Source organism: Chaetodon auriga, chromosome 4 (assembly GCF_051107435.1).
Source record: "Chaetodon auriga isolate fChaAug3 chromosome 4, fChaAug3.hap1, whole genome shotgun sequence".
NCBI lineage: Eukaryota > Metazoa > Chordata > Actinopteri > Chaetodontiformes > Chaetodontidae > Chaetodon > Chaetodon auriga.
Window position 1 is genome coordinate 4,738,930 of NC_135077.1, and position 18,908 is coordinate 4,757,837.

Consider the following 18,908-nt stretch of genomic DNA (forward strand, 5'->3'; position numbering starts at 1 on the left):
CCTTTTTGTATGAATGTACGTGCAAGTCCATGCGTGCAAGATGCAGGCTTGCTCTCTAAATAGAACTTGGACTGCAGCTAAGTAATAACCACTTCCTAATGATGAGCACAGCAGCAGTGCTAGTGCTGAAAACAAAGTGCCATGAAACAACAGCAACAACAGAGTAAAGCTGTGATGCCAGTTTGCCAAAGTTGAAGCCGAAAAAGCAAGAAATGAACCTCTGATAATTAGACGAGCTGCCATCATAGAAATGGGCAGGTAGCCAAGAAATAAATGCCTCCCCTCCCCTCCCAATTGAATGAAATGAGAGGCCGGGTGACAGAGAGAGAGAGAGAGAGAGAGAGAGAGAGGGACGGTGGCAGGGAGAGATGGAGGAAAGTCTGGGGGGATGGGGTTGGCACTTGCAATGTCAAGGGTAAAGAAAGGGAGATGGCGAGAGCGAAAGCATGACCAGAATAGGAGAGATGGTGTGGTGACATAACACCAGAAACAGAGCAGGAGGGGATGTTTAGTAGTCTTTTGTCCTCAAATAGACCCTCTCCATCTCTCTTTGAGGGGTGCTTCACACCCACTCCGATCAAAGACGGCATGTACTTGTTTTTCCGGAAGCAGGGAGAAAAAGAAAGACTGAGGGAACGGTCACAGGAGGGTTTAAAAAGCTCATCATTCATGTCTGTTTACCTCTGCTGAGAGAAGAGAGAAAATAGGAGAGCGAGACCATGGTGACTTCTCTGGTTTCACTGACAGAGGCTGGATTAATGAAGCCACTAGGGGGTTCTCTCACTTGTGTGCTTATGTGTGTGTCACAGCCTGAACACATGGGGCAATCTATATATATCTCCCTGGCTTCATTAGAACCAAGCAGTCTTGCAATTATTTGATGATTTTAAAAAATTACCATTATCTAAGTGGCAGTTATTTATTATTATTATTATTTTTTTTACATCTTAATGGTACCATATTTGAAGAAGGGCACCTGCATTTGCATGAGATGGTCGGTAATTGGTTAAGCTTTTTTAAAAGACGACCCCATATTTTAAACATTACAGTTTCTGCCTTACTCAGCAGGAGGGCTTTTAACTAAAATATACACTTAACTTCAAAAAGATGTGCTCAAGAAAAAAAAAAAAAAAAAAAACCTGCCTTACCTGCAAATCAAAAGAGCCCAAATGAAAGGGCCAAGGAATTGAACAGCACCCAGCAGAGTGCCTTCTGGCTACATCTACGTGCTCTGTCTGGGTGACCAGCAAACAGCTGTTGGGCCACAGTTCCCACAGTCTTAAGAGACCCCCACACCAGCACCTGCTACTTGGGGAGCCTGTCTGGACGGCTGCTGGCTGCTCCTCACTACTTAATGGTCCCCAGTCAGCTGGAGAGATGGGGACGGTGGGTGCGACAGAGGGGGGGGCAGGGGGTCTCTGTCTGGTGTTTGGGACAATTAAATGGGGTTCAGAGAGTGAAGGTTGCGTGGGAGTGGAGTGAATGCCCTTGAATCAATATAATGTTTTTTAACCAAATGTGCGTAAAATAATAAAAATTCATTTTAAAAAGAAATGTATTTAACCACCTTAGGACATCTTCCTGATAATACTGCAGTTCTGTTAGCTTAAACTAACATGTATGTGTGTGTGTGCATGTATTCCCCTTTCAACTCTGAGCCAGCTGGCCTGCAAGGCAGACACAGATCTGAGAGGACACAACTGGGTCAGACTAGTGTGTTCTTACTGCTGCACAGCCACTACATCTATGTGCATGTGTTTGCAAGTGCACAAGTAAAAAAATGAGTGTCTGAGTGAAGGAACCGTGACAACATCACATCCCTTTGGGCCACAGACCTCAACAAAGGTCAGAAAAGTGTCCTCAAAACAGAGTTCATCCTCTGCTTACAGTCACACTGAGGAAGAAAACTTTGTATGTGTACTTGCAGGCAGGGGAACATCAAATTATACACATAATAATGTGATTTTGTTAAAGGTTGTACAAATTTAGATTTAGAAAAAGCTACAAATTATTCTCCTATTTATGATAATGATGCACACAGTTCTTGACTGGGTGATTAACTTAATTCCATGTATTCTGTTTACATGGTTGAGTGTGTTCAACACACAGAGTTGCAAATGTGTAGACTGACAAAACCAGAAGTAATGCATAAATTAGGTGTTCTGTTTGAGCTCCGTTTCAGATCCTAAAATTGCTACAAACACACAAACCACTGCAGCTCGGCCTGGTACTTACCAGAGCAGGACCTGGTTTAGTACTAATAGGGTGATTTGGGTGTGAATTAAAAATATATATATATAAAAAAAAAAGTTATATTTCGAGCTCTTCTTCTTCAAAAGTAGCGAAGTTTTATGTAAATAAAGCAGAGGCTTGGGCATATACAAGTGCAGGGTAGGAAGTCTAACTACAATGTCCACTCTCTAAATTATGTATGCCAGAATCATTGCAACAGCAGGGCCATTAGCTTGAGGCGAGTAGCTGAGGAGACAGGAAAGAACAGGTTTTGAAGGGGAAGCCCTCGAGACAAGAACGAGAGGGGAAGTCGGTAGAAACCAAGCAAATGGCTACTCTGCCACTGGCTGTGTTGTACTGAGGCCCCTGGGAAAACCAGGGCGAGGTAAGGGCCAAACAGGACAACACATGCTGGACTAGGATAATAATAAGGATATTATAGGTTAATACGCTCAACCAGGGAATCTTAACTGTCTGTAGCCAAAAGGAGAAATTTATTCTTTTAAATCTAAAAGGCTTGGAGGTATTGCTTCTCGAGTGAGTTAAGCCTGTAGCCAAATTTAGATCCTGGCCCACAGCTGAGGAAACCCTGCACTAAACTGCTGAGCACAGTGAGGAAATATCTAATAGAAATTAGAAGTTTCAGCTTTTCAACTAATAATCAATGAAGAAATTCCAGAATAAAGCAAATGGGTCTCAATTCTTAATGTCTGAATATCTTTTTGTGAAATTCTACAACAAACAAACTAATTCACATTTTTCATTCAATTTTAACTGCACAGAAATAACATTTTAAAAAGCCCCATAAAACTGCAACAATGTGAGATGGTAAACGAAGCACAACTTGCAAAAATCATTAACAGGCTACACACAGGTTTTAAGCTTTTGTTTGATGCTGTGATCAGGCGACTATACAGAACACGACAAGGACCAGTTGCCTCTGCGATGCAGAGAGCCGTAGCTTGCTGACTGGCTAGCCACACACCACAGCTGCTGCAGATTTGTTTACTGAGTGCCTGGTGTTCTCCCAGCAAATGTTGAGTCAGTAATGAAAGGCAGCACAGAGGAGCAAAGGAACATTGATGAAAAGAAAGAAAAGAGGAAAAAACTCAACAAAAATGCAAGCTCACACTCGTGCTACAGAGATATCCTCAAATGCATGTCTTCAAAGCTACAGTGTGTTATGTTAGAGGGTGTCAGGAAATTGTTATAACCGCTTTATGGATGAGAAATTAACAGACAAACCTTTAGAAGAACATAAGGTAGTGTTAAGGATGATCATTATGATGAAAATGAAAAAATCTTGAGCGTGTGTGTGCGGGGAGAAACACCGTAATGTTCACTGTCTGAGAGAAATACAGCTGTAATAATGATATTAAATAACTCCTGGCCTTCCTTTATCAACACATTACCTGCATACAAATACACACAAACTGCCGCACGATGAGCACCTTCAGGCAGGTTGAGAATTAGTGATCTTGGGAGCCACCGGTGAGTTCATTAAAAAGCTACTGCTGGCTACAGAGGTCAGATAGAGTGTGTGCATGTGTGGTCCTGTGAGTCGAAGAAAACGAGCATGCAGAGGTGTACATGACTGAAACAGCTTAAAGTATCTAAACCAGACTTTCCAATACTTTTGTGAGAATCTTATTTAGCAGCTGTATTGCGTCATTATTTCATACTAACAGAAAGTGGAGGCGTGCTGTTAAACTACAATTATAATAACCAGAAGTTATTGAGCCTACAATGCAGTAGTAGTAATCTATCAATGTTGATTTTCATATCGCTGTATCTGTGCCACGGCAAACTGAACGCAAACTCTGACCTGAAGCAGAATGATGGACTCCAGTAAAACCTATTTATAACAGCCAACGTGTCACATTTGTCAAAAATTGAGAAAATCGACGTGAGAACAACAACAGCTGAAGCGGAGTGTTAGATTTTCAGGACGATTCATAAAGTGAAACGTCACTACATATGCAGCCAATATCCAGCCGACATGCTCCAAAATGAAAAACAAAGTTTTCAGGTGAGGCAATGCGCACACAGCCACCGCAGAAGCATCGCAATGAAAACAAAACACAAAAAAAATCTCTACAGGGCCATTTTTCTATTCACTGTATTGACACAAACCTGTGTGGCGTTTGCCCGCAGTGGATGTGGCAGAGTTTGGGGCAGAGCTGCTGGTAGTCGTAGAAGAAGAACAGTAAGATGATGAGGGCGAAGAGGAGGAGGAAGAGGAGGAGGAGGAGAGGGTGAGAGTGCTGAGGGCTCCTGCAGGCAGTGGCTGGCCTCTCTTCAGTAGCTGCTTGTGCTCCTGCTGACGGAAGCGCGGGGGCACCTCTCTGGGCGGGTAGCGAGCACTGGCAGAGGACAACTGGCACTGCTGCTGAGGGGGAGTCTGAGTCGGGAGCTGGCTACTGGAGGAGGCGCGCTTGCCATTGCCAGAAGAAGAGGAGGAGGAGGAGAGGGGCAGCGTAGGGCTGGCGGGGTGGAGGTGGTGGGGTGGTGGGCCGAGACTGGGCTTAGTGGGAGCAGGCTCTGGCACTGGATGGACACAAGACAGAGGCATACACACACATACAAACACACATACGCGCGCACACACAGGCAGGTAGCAAGGTATTAATGCCAGGGTTAACTCACTATCAGTCCTTTACAGAACAGAAGTGACATTTGGCTGATGACAGATGGTTAAAAAAAAAAGAAATAGCAGTTGAATTGTAGCTGTTTTTTTTTTTTAAATCAGTCCTGGTGTTGAAATGTCTGTTTGCCTCTAAAGAGCGAGGTTTAATCAAACGCACATTGTGTGATTTTTTTTTTACTATATGAGGCGCACACGTGGAGACAGCACAGATAACGGCCGTCTAATCAGGTTATATTCAGAAGATCTTTAACGAATGAGCACCGGACGTGTTTTATGTTCAAGTTCGCGCAGGCTCCGGAAATGTATTCTCTATTTTAAGTATAGTACTTGGCAGGTGTTAATAATTGAATCGGCGTGTCTGCGCTGTCTCCGTTGGTGTGGACTGTCCCTTTAAGTTAACTGCCTCATGCAGCCTTTTGTAGAACATATGTTACTGGCCCAGACGCACTTTATGAAAAGGTCATATTTTTTCTGCTGACTGAACACCAACGCACACACACAAACACACGGAGACACCTCCTTTTCTCTTCATTACACTCTCTTCTCTTGCTCTCCTTTCCACACGCGCACACACACACACACAAAGACACACACACACACACACACACCTTTCCCTGCTGGTTTGGCCTCAGCCTGACCCTTTCCCTGTGGTTGCAGTGACCAGCCAGCCGTCTAATTGAGCGTTAGCCTGAAAGGTGTTATTATTAGCAGGACCTGGATAGCTAGCAACCAAGCAGATTGGCTTGGCTAAAGTTTGCTCTCTGGGGTGCTGCAAGGAAGGAAAAAAAAAAGAAAAGAAAAAAAAAAAACTGCCTGACCTGCCTGAATTCTTATTGCGGAAGCTGAAGAGGATGTTGGTGTGAGTCTGTGGGTCTGTCAGCCTTTGAGTGTGAGTTGAGGTGGAGGGGGAAACTGAACTAGATGTGAAACAGCAGGACCTAAACCTCAGAGTTGCCTTCTGCAGATAGTTGGCTGCCAATTGCTAGTGACCTAAGAGCTGCTGTATCTGACAGTTTCTTGGTTCATGGGTGAATGCATGATGAACAGAGTGGATGATGATTTCTATATTCCCTGGATAGACACGGCCGTTCTTTCACAACAGCTGAGGCTGCCTTCACTCGAGGGAGGGGAGAGACACGGTGTGTTTGTGTTTTTCAAAACCATGAATTACTGGGAAATAAATGACATAGAAATAATGTGTTAATTAAAGCTTTACTCCATCCCAATTTGAGAGTCTGAACTGTTCGCACAGCCGCCCCGCGCTGTAGTGCTGGCAATTAACCACACAGCGACACGCACACACAGGCTGAAGCTTCCACACTGGAGGTTAAAGTAAATTCAGAGCGCAGAGGCATTCACTGCGCCTGCCAAGAGCTTGTCTGAAAGCACGCCTAGAAACAGAGGCCCTCTCAGTGAGCGCAACACTAATCCAGATGGCTGCCTACCTGCTGACACACAGAGCCCACAGTGATACGTAGGAAACTCCATTTTGCAACAGCACATACAATTCTGAACAATAACACCTGTGCATGGAGAGAACTACATATGTTTTAGTGTTTCAAGGAAAACACAACAGTTTTCTTCTTTCTTCTATTGATGCCCATCACACACACACACACACACACACACACACACACACACACACTTTCAGTTATTTGAACCCCCTTTCACGAATTTTACTCAAACACACACATGCAGAGAGAGGGAGGGGAGGGGGGATGGAGGAGAGGGAGGGAGGGGGGAGGGACTGCCCCCCTCCAGCAGTATCTGGCTGGCTGCTGGCTCGGAACTGCAGCTGGTGACGCACATCTCTGATTAAATTCAGCTCAACCCGCCTGACGCTGCCTCGGCCAATCAGACAGCAGGACGGTGAATACACACTGCCCTGCCCCCTTTCCTCTCCGTCCTCCCCACTCCGTTTCCAATCTACCCCCCCCCCACCTCTGTCTTTCCATCAGTGGGTTGCTCCAAAACCCCACTGCTCTCTCTCTCTCTCTCTCTCTCTCTCTCTCTCTCTCTCTCTCTCTCTCTCTCTCTCCCTTCTTATTTTCTGTGTCTGCCTGTCTCTCATCTTGGTGTTCTGTTATTCTCCCTCTGGGCCTTTATCCGTCTTGATCCCTCATCTCTTGACTGTCTGTCTTTTACTCTCCCCTGTCTTGTTTCTGTCTCCTTACCTTGCCATTTCCCCACTCCAAATCTCTCTCACACACCTCCACCAAACCTCTTTCTCTGATTTCTTTCTTTCATCTCTTCCAACTCTGACCAATTTTTCTACCAAGTGCACATTTTTTGCTCCCCTTTCTCTTTTTCTTTCCTCCTGCTGTTAAGTGTTACAATAGTCTGCTGTGACTGAACGCTGAAGGAAACCCAGTAACCTTGTAAAGAACTCAGAAAGTTAAAACTTAGTTCTAGTTTTGCTTCTTAGACTCCAGCTCCTGCCACTGAAAAGGCGCCCGGACACAAAGTAATATTTTCCTGTGACCCAGGGATGACCAGGATGCCCTACTAATTGACAAGTAAAACAAAAACTGAAAGTTGCCTGTATTTCTGAATTGTTTTCGGTGTAGTTAAGCAAATAAGAGGAAAATTAACCACCAAAAAAACAAACAAACAAGCAAATGAAAAAAACAAAATTAGCAGGTGACCTACTTCAAACATGCACATTTTGGCTCTCCGCCCCTTTCAATCTCCTCCACCTGTGCACACCTCCTTCCTGACAAACATCACAGTCACACAATAGTTTGCTGTCTCAAACAAAAGGCATTCCCTTTCTGTTTTATCTAATTTGCCACATCTTCATACACGCAAACTCGCCAAAGGGCCTTTCTGAGCTTATTTCCCCTGAACAATCTGGCCGAAAAAGACACACATGGGTGGTACTCAATCAGCTTGCTGCGTATTTATGCTACCAGTCTGGTACAGGAAGCAGATGAACCCAGAGGACAGACACACAAGTCCCTTAGCTCAACTATGCCTCATACACACCCTGCCTCATACAGCCCGTGTTTGTGCTGTTGGTAGTAACAAGGGTGTATTCATGCTGCAACTCCCTTGTGCTGCAGATGACCACATCCAATTTCTTCTGCACAGGCAGTGACATATTCCTCTGAAATAATCACAATGCATTTAAAACCACATTGTCACAAAGGAAAAGTGCTGTTATAACACTATCCAGCTGGGTGATGTGTAACCATCTACGGTGTAATATTCAACAAGTATATCAGTGAGAATCAACGTTCTCCTGAGAGGGAAGGTGTGTGTGTGTGTGTGTGTGTGTGTGTGTGTGTGTGTGTGTGTGTGTCTGTGTGTGTGTGTGTGTGTGTGTATGCAGACATACACACGCAAATGCGAGTGCAGAAATGGCAGTACGAACGTGTAAAAGGTGAGCAGAATATATGTGCGAGCTTCCCTCTGGCCCGAACAAACATAAATACATTTACTGTGACACGTCTTGTATTTTGAGGAGAGAAAAACCTTTTCTTAATCCATGATGGATGGGTAAGTGCTTCTGAAGAGGTGGGGGTGGGCTTTATAGGAAAAGACTACCAAGGGAAAAAAAAATGGAGAAAAGTGGGGAAATCCCTTAGATGAGAGTGTGTCTGTAAAAGATTAAATGAGGAGAGTGAGGAGTGCGCTGGTTATGCTCCCTGCCAGTGAAAGGCAGTGAAAAGCACACAGTAAATTAGAGAGGTTCCAAGCTTACTGCATTTGAAGTCAACTGAATGACTAACAGCTTTGCAGAAACAGGGTTTCTCTGCTTATTAAGTCCTCACTGTAGGTGTAAGTTTCTGTCCACGAGTACTAATTGACAGCTTCTAATATCAAACATATCCTAAAAATATCTACTCACATGAAGCTTTTCAAGAAATCTACAAACTGACATTTGGACCGAGCGCTGACTGAAACATCAGGGGCTCACTTAAATGATTAGTAATCATGCTCTGCTCTGACGACAAAAAGATGGAGACAGAAAACCGGATTCTTTGACTACTAGAGATATCTGTCCCGTCACATTAGACACTGGCAAGTTTTAGACACCATCTTGATAAGAAACCAATATATGGTGCAAACAGACAGGGAATAAACTGGCTCATCTGCAGAGGTAAATGCAGAAACGTTTAAGTTACAGCGGCGCAAGTGAGAGTTGTTTGGTGAAAACCAAAGTTAGACTTGTATGCGGTGGTGGCCTTAGTACCTCTAATTGAAGCTGAAAAGGCCAATTAAATAAGCATTTATATCAAAGAGCACTGTAAATTCCATTAAACCCTCCAGCTGAGGCGTTCTCTGCAACCTCGCACCAAACTTTTAATTACAGCCCTTCTTCACACTAAATGGTTAATTACACACAATGAGAGCGAGCGACAGAAAGAGCACTGGCTTAAGAATACAGAGCAAGTGAGCACAGTTGAATGGGGGGAAGAAATATAGCGAAATAGGGAAATACATGAAAGAATCAGATATAGATTCGAGAGTATGTGAACTAGGCAGAATGGGCAAGGAGGTCGGGTGTCTGCTATTATAAAGAACAACTGTGATTGGCTGCCTGAACCAAGTGCCAGGCAGCGCAGGTTCCCACATCCCTTGTGTCTATTGTCTGCAGAGCCACTTTATTATGCAGCCATGTTTATACAAGGGGGAGGGATGGACACAACACACAGGCCTGTACGCCCCACACAATGGTGCATTTCTTAATCCAATAAGAGCAAAGAGGAAGGGGAGGTAAGAGAAACACAACATGTTTTAAACTGGGTTGACATCTGTGTACAATCATTTTATACATGCCGCTTTTCAAGCGCTTTCATAAAGGTGTGCGAGTGTGTGCATCAAGGTTTCCTTTCAGTTGATGAAAACAAGCCAAAGAAAAGAAGCATGCATGAGAAACAAGGTAAACTCAGTTTTGTCCAACAAATAGGATCAAAACAATATGGAGGCAGAGGCAAAAACAGATGGGTGCGCCAGGTGCATGATGGGCACACGCACAGTCAGCAAATCCTGGTGACTAGAAATTCAAAATCAATAAACATTCATTTTAAGGGAGGACAGAGACGCTCACGCCTTCTGGATTGAAATGCCATACCATTATATAGTGTGTCACTGTGGAACATGACTGGCAAACATATCAAATAAAAGGGAATTTGAAGCATGTTACAGTGGTAATAAATATCTAAAGCGACTGATGTTGGATCTACGGGAGCGTGTTGTTTTGACACGGTCACCAAGAGGGCCTTCAAGTCACAGGAGGCAAATGTCTGCGTGTGTTTTTGCACACAAGGGAGGGTCAAGTGGGTTTGTCTCCATGAGATCCCATCTGTCAGTTTTCGTGGGGAAAAACACCCTCACTCACAGACAAAGTAAAGGCAAAATTTCTCACCCCTCACCCTTCCTATAACGGGCTGTTGCTATAGAGACTGACAGTTGCTTAACGCACCTCCATTTGCTTCTTGTGACCCCCTGTGCCTCCTATGACCTCTTCCCATAGCACGCCTCTTCCACCCTCTCTCTCTAATTAGTGCCCCCCCACCCCCTCCCTATGCCAAGCTCTCGCTCACAAGTCCTCGTTGTTCATCTGAGCCGTGCCTCTCTTGCCAGTTCACATTATTTAGCCCAAGAAACCCCTTTTTGCCATCTTAGCCCTAATAGTAGCTAAGTCACTCTGTGAGTAAAGAGCTTTAACAGGCTCATACCACACCCCCATCTGAGGTCAGAGCCTGGGGGCAACAACTGCCTGAGGATACACGTCTTTTGAATTTGATAGATAAGTAGCATGATGCAAGGTAAGTGAAACTTTTTAAGGCTCACAGCCCAAACAGAAATGTGGTCTCCCACAGTCAGAGCCCCGGGGTCACACCTGGGACGCAGTAAGCAGTTGGAGAATCACTCATTTGTGGTCCCAACATGAATTTCTCAGATTGGTCTTATATGACTAATATTCCGTGGCATCACAACCTCACACCACGTCAAAAATTATCTCGAGACGCCTTTGAACCTTACAGAAGCACATACAGATGAACACCTTGGCCTCAAAGCACAGGCGGATCTGTCATTCACATCAGCTGAGCTACATCCTATTAATCTGCCTGATATCTGACATGAAGCGGCTCACTGTAGGGGGGAGGGAGAGATGATGGGGGAGGGGCAAGAGACACCGAATGGGCTCTGTTGTCAGCAGCTTGTGAGCGATCACACAACATGAATACACAGAGAGGAAAGGCACTGTTTGAGTTCGTGCGCCCTCGTTTCCTTTCTCTCTGCCCCCTGTCTCTCCCGCCATCCCTCACTCTCCTCCAGCACTTGACATGCACACGGGGTGAGCGCACGGGGAGGCGGGGTAGAGGAAAAACAATTATGCTTGGCAGTCATAAATCCACAGGACGTAATTCACGAGCTATTTACTATAATTCATTGAGTGTTTATAAATGTGGTTAACAGAAGAGAAAAGCAGGCCGAATGCTGAAGTAAATTAGCCCCTAATTAGATTGCGATTCATGAAATTCCCTTTCAAAAGTGTTTGACGCAATTAATAGCATGTGAAATTGCAAATAAATCCAATGCAGAATTATACGCCACACACACGCGTTCATGTGCGTCTCTTGCCACTTTGAAAAATATAACGCTGTTATCACTGTGGCGACACCGTGTAAATATGTTTCCCCTCATATGTGGTCTTGAGGCGAGCACGTCGAGGGTGAAATGAAAACCGGTGGAAGACGCGGCGTGGGCGAGGAGGAAAGCGAGAGACGAGGTGGCGACAGGCATTATGTTTGTTCTCTAACCTTTCAGCAGTGAAAAGTGTGTGAGCAGCAAAAATGGAGATTGCAGACTTTCTGATTATCAGGGTGTGGGAATGCGACAGATGCAGTATTACTGTGGCTTTCTGTGCCAGCGTGTAGCCACCTGTGTCATGAATCGCACTTGTGTAACTTCCTGCTTGGCCATGTTTTCTCATAACTTCAATAATATTTGTGAGTGTGTGTGTTTGTACAGGCATGCCAAGAACCACCATGTCTAGTATATCGGCTAGTATATATTTGCCTTTGCTGTATTGCAGTTGTGTGTGTGTGTGTGTGTGTGTGTGTGTGTGTGTGTGTGTGTGTGTGCGCATCTTGGCATGTGCATGCTTTTGTGAAGGCTGGTCATATGTGTAGCAGTCAAACTTACTGACTGTGATTGCAGTGGTGGTAGAGATTGTGACAAAGCTGCATGTGTGCTGAGGGTGAATAATCAGCACCCCTCTGAGGTAATGGGGAATAGGAGGGAGGGCCCTGCATAAGAGGTCCAGCCTGTATGTGCGTGCGGGGGGGGGGGGTTGGGGCAGTGGGACGCTGCCTCCTGGAACCCTACGTTCGGTGAAGCTCCATGCCTAATGGGGGGCAGAGAAGTTAATTCCTCTGCGCCGAAGCTTTATCTCATTTTCATACATATGAACACGCCAGGCCGAGATCGATTACCGCAAACAAATTGAAATGCCTGAGACCGAGGGGGCCTGCAGAGAGGAAAGCAGAAAAACACACTGAGGGTGGGGGGAGGCGGTGTGCACGTGTGTGTGTGTGTCTATGAATTTCTGAGAGTGTATAAGGAAGGCAGAATTCACTGATATGGATGGAAAGGCACAAATCACGACTGCATACTGATTTCTCTCCTCCCACACCCACACCCACACACACACACACACACACACCTCTATTATTTAGTGTCATGCATTAAAACTCAGCTCATTCCAGTTGGTGCCACCTTCCTTTAAAGAGATATTGCAGATGGGAGGTTATGAGCAAACTCGCAGAGGTCCTGATGGCTCGCTGAACGATTAGTCTTCAAACAGGCCCTCTTTCCTCCAACTTTCTTTATCTTTCTGTCCGCATGAGTACCCACTACATACACACAATCAGTTTCTCATTTTATGTCGCTTTCTTTCTCCATCTCTCATCAAACATACCATAAAATAAATGTCCATGTCATTAGTCCTCTTCTATATTAGCACTGTCATTGACTCCCAACGGTCATTTTTGGCACTCGTCTAAAGCACTCACTGCTTCATTACTTTCTTTCCTCCCTTTCCTTCCTTCATTTTTACTTTTATCTGGCCCTAGACCGCCCTGTTACACTTCTTCTCCTTTCTTTTCCCCTCCCTCCGCCTCCATCTTAACTCCCCCCTGTCCATGGGCCTCTCTCAAACGCAAAGTTTTCAACATTTCCCCTCTGACTCCTAGTGTTTCCTTTGCCGCTCCTGAAAATAACACTTGATACAGCCCTCATACACTGTAGTCAGAAAGTATGAGGGCTGCCATACACTTTTCAATGCTTTGGCTTTAATCCAGCGCACTGGATTTGAAATGAAACAATCAATATATAAATATTATCTTTATATACTGTATACTGCCTCCACCCAAATAACGGGCACTGTGAAACAATACAGCCCAGCTGCAGCACAGGCCTGTCAGAGCATCACCGGGGAAGATACCAGACGTCTGCTGATGTATGTAACTTGTTGTCCAATGACCTTCCGTCCACAAAAACTGGAGGACAATGTTTAAATGTGGCCACAACCCCAAACTGTGTGTCTACTGTCAATATAAAAAGCCTGAATTAAAGCTGAAGGTCTGTGCTTTAAACTCAAAGTTATTTCATTTCATTGCTGAGGACAGAGCCCAAACAAGTACAATCTCTGCCGTAACTCTTTGGCTGCGCCGTAGTTAGAACTAAATATTTACCCACGAGGTATATGTGGACACTCATACAGAGACATACACAGAAACAGACACAGTGCTGCTTGCCAATGTTGCCTGCCTTATTACCACCACTGACGTGACATTGAGCAAGGCATTTAAACCCCAACTGCTCGAGTAAAGCTCTTCAGTGTCCAACAAATAAGCTTACAGTTGTAAAGGCGGCCTCCAGGTGTGAATGTAAACTATGTGAGTGTGACGCGGGGCTCTGGAAAAGAGCGTTCGTGCTCAGCGACTCTCCCCTTTGTAAACACATTTTAAAAAGCCACTGCACATTATTAAATCTGTTTCTCTCCTAATTACTGCTCTCTAAACACCATTTGTGACAAGGACCCTTTGTCAGAGCACTTAAGACACAGATATCGTACAAATTCTGGACTGAATCATAATAAACCATGGAGAAGTATGATTTATTTTCTCTGAGAAATGTATGTCCACTCAAGCGTGAGAACAGTGACATTAATGCTTATTCAAGTCAGTAGCAGCTAGCTTTGTGCAGAGGCTTTGAAACTTGGTTAATAAGCTCACAGCTCAGTCAGGGCAGCAAAACACAGGGAGGGTAATTAAATAGACAGGTTCATAGTTCAAGGCAAGCTGTGGCGACCTTTGTCGAAGCCCAACAGTTACACCCAGATGGCCAAGCTGCAGTCCAGACTGGGGGAGGATAGGCACTAATCGACATGTGGAGGATTTAAAAGGTAGCCACGGTGCTCAAATTCTGTGCCAGATCAGGCAATAACAAAACCTGTTTCGAGCATTTTGCATTAATTGCATCATCTCCAACTGTAAATCCAGGAATCACACCACAGTGGTGCTAGGTGAAAAGACAACAAAGCAGGCTGCTATGCGGAATAATTAGCCCTGACCATGAAGCGTGAAAATTCAGGACTAAAAGCAGAGACATAACACAGGACAACAGGAAAGGGCCTAAGAGATATGGCATATGTGCTCAGGATCGGGCTCACTCGACCACACTCCCATCCATTCACTTGAATCAATTACTGTTCATTTTAACTCCTTAAGTCCTGCCACTAAATGCTACTCTGGATTCTAAGTCAATTCATAAAGCAAGAAGTATACAAATCAAACGATTAGGCAGCCGTTTATAAATGTCTCGTCTCAACAAGTCACAAATAATTAAAGCACAAGCCGGTTACTACGCCAACTGATGCAGCACTTGGTATTTTGTAAACATTTCAAAGGAAACTAAAGCTAATTTTGGAGGAATACACGGAGAAATCTATTTAAGCATCTAAAGAGAACACCAAGGGCAAGTGAGGACACCGTTCCTCCAGTGCTACTCTCTCTCCCTGCATTTCAACCACCCCCATCCCCCCACCCACACCACACTCAGTGTGCAGTCTGGGTGCCCTCACGCTTCACTGCCTGGTGCTGCGGGCGTACTGGGTGTCACTCTGCATCACTCTGCATTAGACTCCACTGTATTCGCTCTGCAGTGTGTGTGCATGTGTGTGCCTGAGAAACAGAGAGTCAAATGGCACAATTGTGCATGCATGTGCAAACTGTGTGTGTCCATCTGGGTACAACAGCGCTAAATGCTACGAGTGTATAATGCGTGTATAATATCTGTGGGTCTGTGCGTGGGTCTGTGTGTGTGTGTGTGTACCTTTATGGGTCAGTGTGTTCTGATCAGAGCTGCTTAATGTATAATCAGTGGTTGGAATGCATTTTTAGAAAATGAGGCAGATGAGAGGGTGCAATTCACTTGATCATGACACTCACCTTTGGGTTTCTGATCAACAGCCTGCAGGGAAAGAGAGAAAAATGGACTTAGGAATTTCAAACTGTGAGGGTAACACCTGATAATCATTCAAAGCTGTGAAGAAGTCACAAGTGTTGAGACAAAACCAAGAAGTCTAATCAACAGGAAAGCGGCTGGTTGTTCCTGAGTAGTATCATGCAATCTTTTAAACCATTCATAGTTTTTTCCGTTGAATGGCAGCGGGCTCTGAAAAAAGAAGCCATATGTTGTTGGTTTGCTGGAAGTTTTCAAATCAATGTGGAGTTTTACTGTATCACTCTCACTCACCCGGAGCCAAATTCATTGGCTATTAATAGACTCAAAATGGATATGCACAGCTTCTTTTACGCGTGTGTTGTGTACACGTGCATCATTTTCACCTTTTTCTGAGCGATGTCCGTCTTGGTCTTTTCTTCTTGTTTTTTCTTTTTCTTTTCTTCCATCAAATGGTTCTCTTTCTTCTGTTGCTAGCTTCTCTCAGCTGTCCAACAAAAAAGGCAAACTGTAATGAGTGATACATGAAGCAGAAAGGCTGGGATCCAGCTCCAATGCTTTAAGGGGCCATCACGTTACACATTCTACATTATTGAAAAAATAAACATAAAAAAATTCAAATTCCATAGAAAAGTGTACAGTCGTGTTTGCAAACACACACACAAACACAGACACACGCACGCACTCTTTGCATACACACTCTAAATCCATTCCTTTTGATCCATGTGTATGTAAGTCGGAGCCAAAGAGCTCTCAGTGTCTGGAAAAACTTTTCCATCTACAATCATCGGTTCATACAAAAATCATGTCAGGGAGTTCAGAGGAACATTTTCCCTCATGGTCAAAACTGGAAGAGAAAAGACAGAATGGGAGGGGGGGGAAGAGAGAACATGTGAGTTAGAGAGAGACAAAGACGGCAGGAGAGTGAGAGAGAATGAACAGTAAGAGTGAGAGCCAGTGTGAAAGGGCTGCTTTAAAGACAGCAGGAAATAGCGGAAAATAAAAAGGCAAGGGAAAAGGACTGAGAGGAAGTCAACGTAAAGGCCAACACACTTACAGAATGGGATACAAAGCCTTTTTACAAAGATCTGTTTCCAGTGGGCGAGAGTCAAGGCAGCTAGATAGCTAGCCCAAGGGCCAGGGAAACTATGTGCTTCAGTTTAGCCTGTATTTCCTTTGGCTCAGCATTAGTGACAGCTCCTGGAAACTATTAGAGGCATGAAGTGAGCCATAGGGACTGAAGTGTGTGTGTGTGTGAGCGTGTTTGTTTAGTCTTCACTAAGGGCAATGGAGACTAAACTGTATTACAGCAGCATGTCATATAAATTCAATGAAACAACCCTCTAAAATGTACAAATACAATGAACCATCTTCATGTCTAAAATGATTCTATTTGCTGTTCATCCCAAAGAGTGTATGTACACACGCACATACCTCTGTTATACAAGAAGCCTTCATGATGTGTGTCATCCTCATGAACTGGAAGGGCACGTCTGTATTCTGGCTTCTAATGTGTGTGTGTGTGACACTCCTGACGATGAAACACAGTCCTGTTTGTCAGTTGTTAGTCAGGATCTGTGGAGCGTAACAGCTAAATGATGACATCCAAATGTGCTGCTTTTAATTTCATATCTTTGGATTTTAGATTGGTGATCAGACAAAACGAGATACTTCAAGGCATCCGCCTTGGGCTCAGAAAAAATTGATTTGATTAATTGAATAAAATTTGATATTGAAATTCATTAGTTGACGCCCTATTGTTGATTAACGTGTACCGTCCCTGACAAGGAAACTAAACACAAAATACAACATGTGCTTACATGGGGCATGGATATGAATCAAAATCTGAATGTATGAATGAATCATAACGCTCATAATACAAGATTAAGGAACGGCCTCCCTCCCACTGTGCTGCCCACTGGCAGGGGGATGGAGCTGTCAATCAGAAAGACAGCACAGGCCTCACAAAGACTGTCTGATGCTGTGGTAATATCTCTGAGGCAGGAAGGGAGAGAAAGAGAGAAAGCAGGCACGGGTTAGACAGACATACAGCTGGGCAAAGAGAGAGAGAGAGAGATGGCGTATGAGAGGCATTGAACACCGTTGTCAACAGGGACTTTCGAGCCAAACCCCGGGGAAGACTGCCAGACTAGGGGCCATGGCAGCAGAGTAAAAAGAAAGAAAGAAGATATCCCTACATTACTGTTTTCTCCTCCATCTCGATTCTCTCTTCCTCCTTCCATTGCTCCCTTATGCGGTCTCCTCTCTACCTCTCTCTCTCTCTCGCTTTCACACAGTCCTATTTCTCATGCTGAGGAGTCTGTGTGTGTGTCATTGTGCCATCTCAGCAGCTAAGGGGAAAGCAGCCCTCGGGTAATAAACAGGACCTTAACCCATGTGTGTATGTGTATTTGTGTGGTGCATTCATATAATCATGTACAGTATATATCATATGTGCCAATGTGTCCAGTATTTGAGCCCATAAAGCCTCTCCCCAGCCACCTAGTATGATGCTAACACAGCTAGCATCTGCAATGAACCTCTTCCTAAAAAAGTAGGGTTTGGGTTGGAAAGACAGTGACAGCATGCACACGGAGGAAGGGATGGGGGACATATGAGGGAAGAAACTGACTTCTGCCATTTACTCTGAGTGCCAGATTTTTCTTTCTTTATCACTTGCGAGGGACAGAGCTTCTCTACTCACCCTTTACCCCCATATGATAGTTGAACCACCCTATGGGTAAATCTGAACAGGGGCACGAATCTAATTAGGTGTCATTACACCATGGGAAGCTTACAGTCAGTCTGTTGTTCCTTTAAATTTACTGTAACGTTGGAGGCAGCCTGGTAGAAAAAGCAGTTGATATGTGAAATGTGAGAGGGCGGACTGTTGTTTTTCGAGCTGACGAGGTCGGCGGCAAAGTTAGCTTCTCTCCTGACCTCCTTTGCTCTCACATATATACTTACCTGCCTCTCCTTGTCTCTCTCCTCTCACTCAGAACTGCTGACACCAGCACCTCCTCAGCACTGACCATGGAGTGTCTCTGTTCTGGCTTTCAGCATCGGGTTTACCCTTGCTGACAGTATGACACTGCAATTAGGCAAAATCAGTCCTGTTTTGAGGTTACTGACCTACACGGCCACAGTGTGTCATTCAGTCTTCTTTTATATTAAAGGGGCTTAGATCACTTTAGCCAACAGACTGTATCCAGAAATCATTTAACTCCCGCCCTTTGAAACAATGGCCAGTGGCTGGCCTCCATAAAAAAGTGAAAATAACATGCTTCCCAGCTGATGTAAAATTGTTAGCTAGTAAATCCTTTACCAGCATGTCCAAATGGCAGCTGTGCATTGTCCAAAGTTATAAATGTAGGGCCCAACGTTTGCCGCGATGCAGAAAACATCAAAATTATGGAATTTGATCATAAAAAAGGAATGAACTCTGAAGTACAGAACATTACAGAAATTATCAGACACACACACACACACACACACAGAGTTATTTTGACGAGGGTCTCAAGGAGAAAGAGAGAGAGGCTTTGCATTAACA

General features: G+C 44.5%; 1 protein-coding gene across 2 annotated transcripts in view; it reads right to left on the minus strand.

The window, feature by feature from the left end:
* tnrc6c2 (trinucleotide repeat containing adaptor 6C2) overlaps positions 1-18,908 on the minus strand; it is a 48,508-nt gene that overhangs the window by 20,544 nt on the left and 9,056 nt on the right. Inside the window, exons 2-4 of one of the 2 annotated variants that reach the window (XM_076729547.1) lie at positions 15,745-15,845; positions 15,346-15,367; positions 4,366-4,779 (exon numbers count right to left, since the gene is read on the minus strand). In XM_076729547.1, the coding sequence (XP_076585662.1) occupies positions 4,366-4,779; positions 15,346-15,367; positions 15,745-15,807 (499 nt within the window). In that variant the 5' untranslated portion in view covers positions 15,808-15,845. The remainder of the gene's footprint in view (positions 1-4,365; positions 4,780-15,345; positions 15,368-15,744; positions 15,846-18,908) is intronic. The other variant, XM_076729548.1, reaches the window with a different exon arrangement.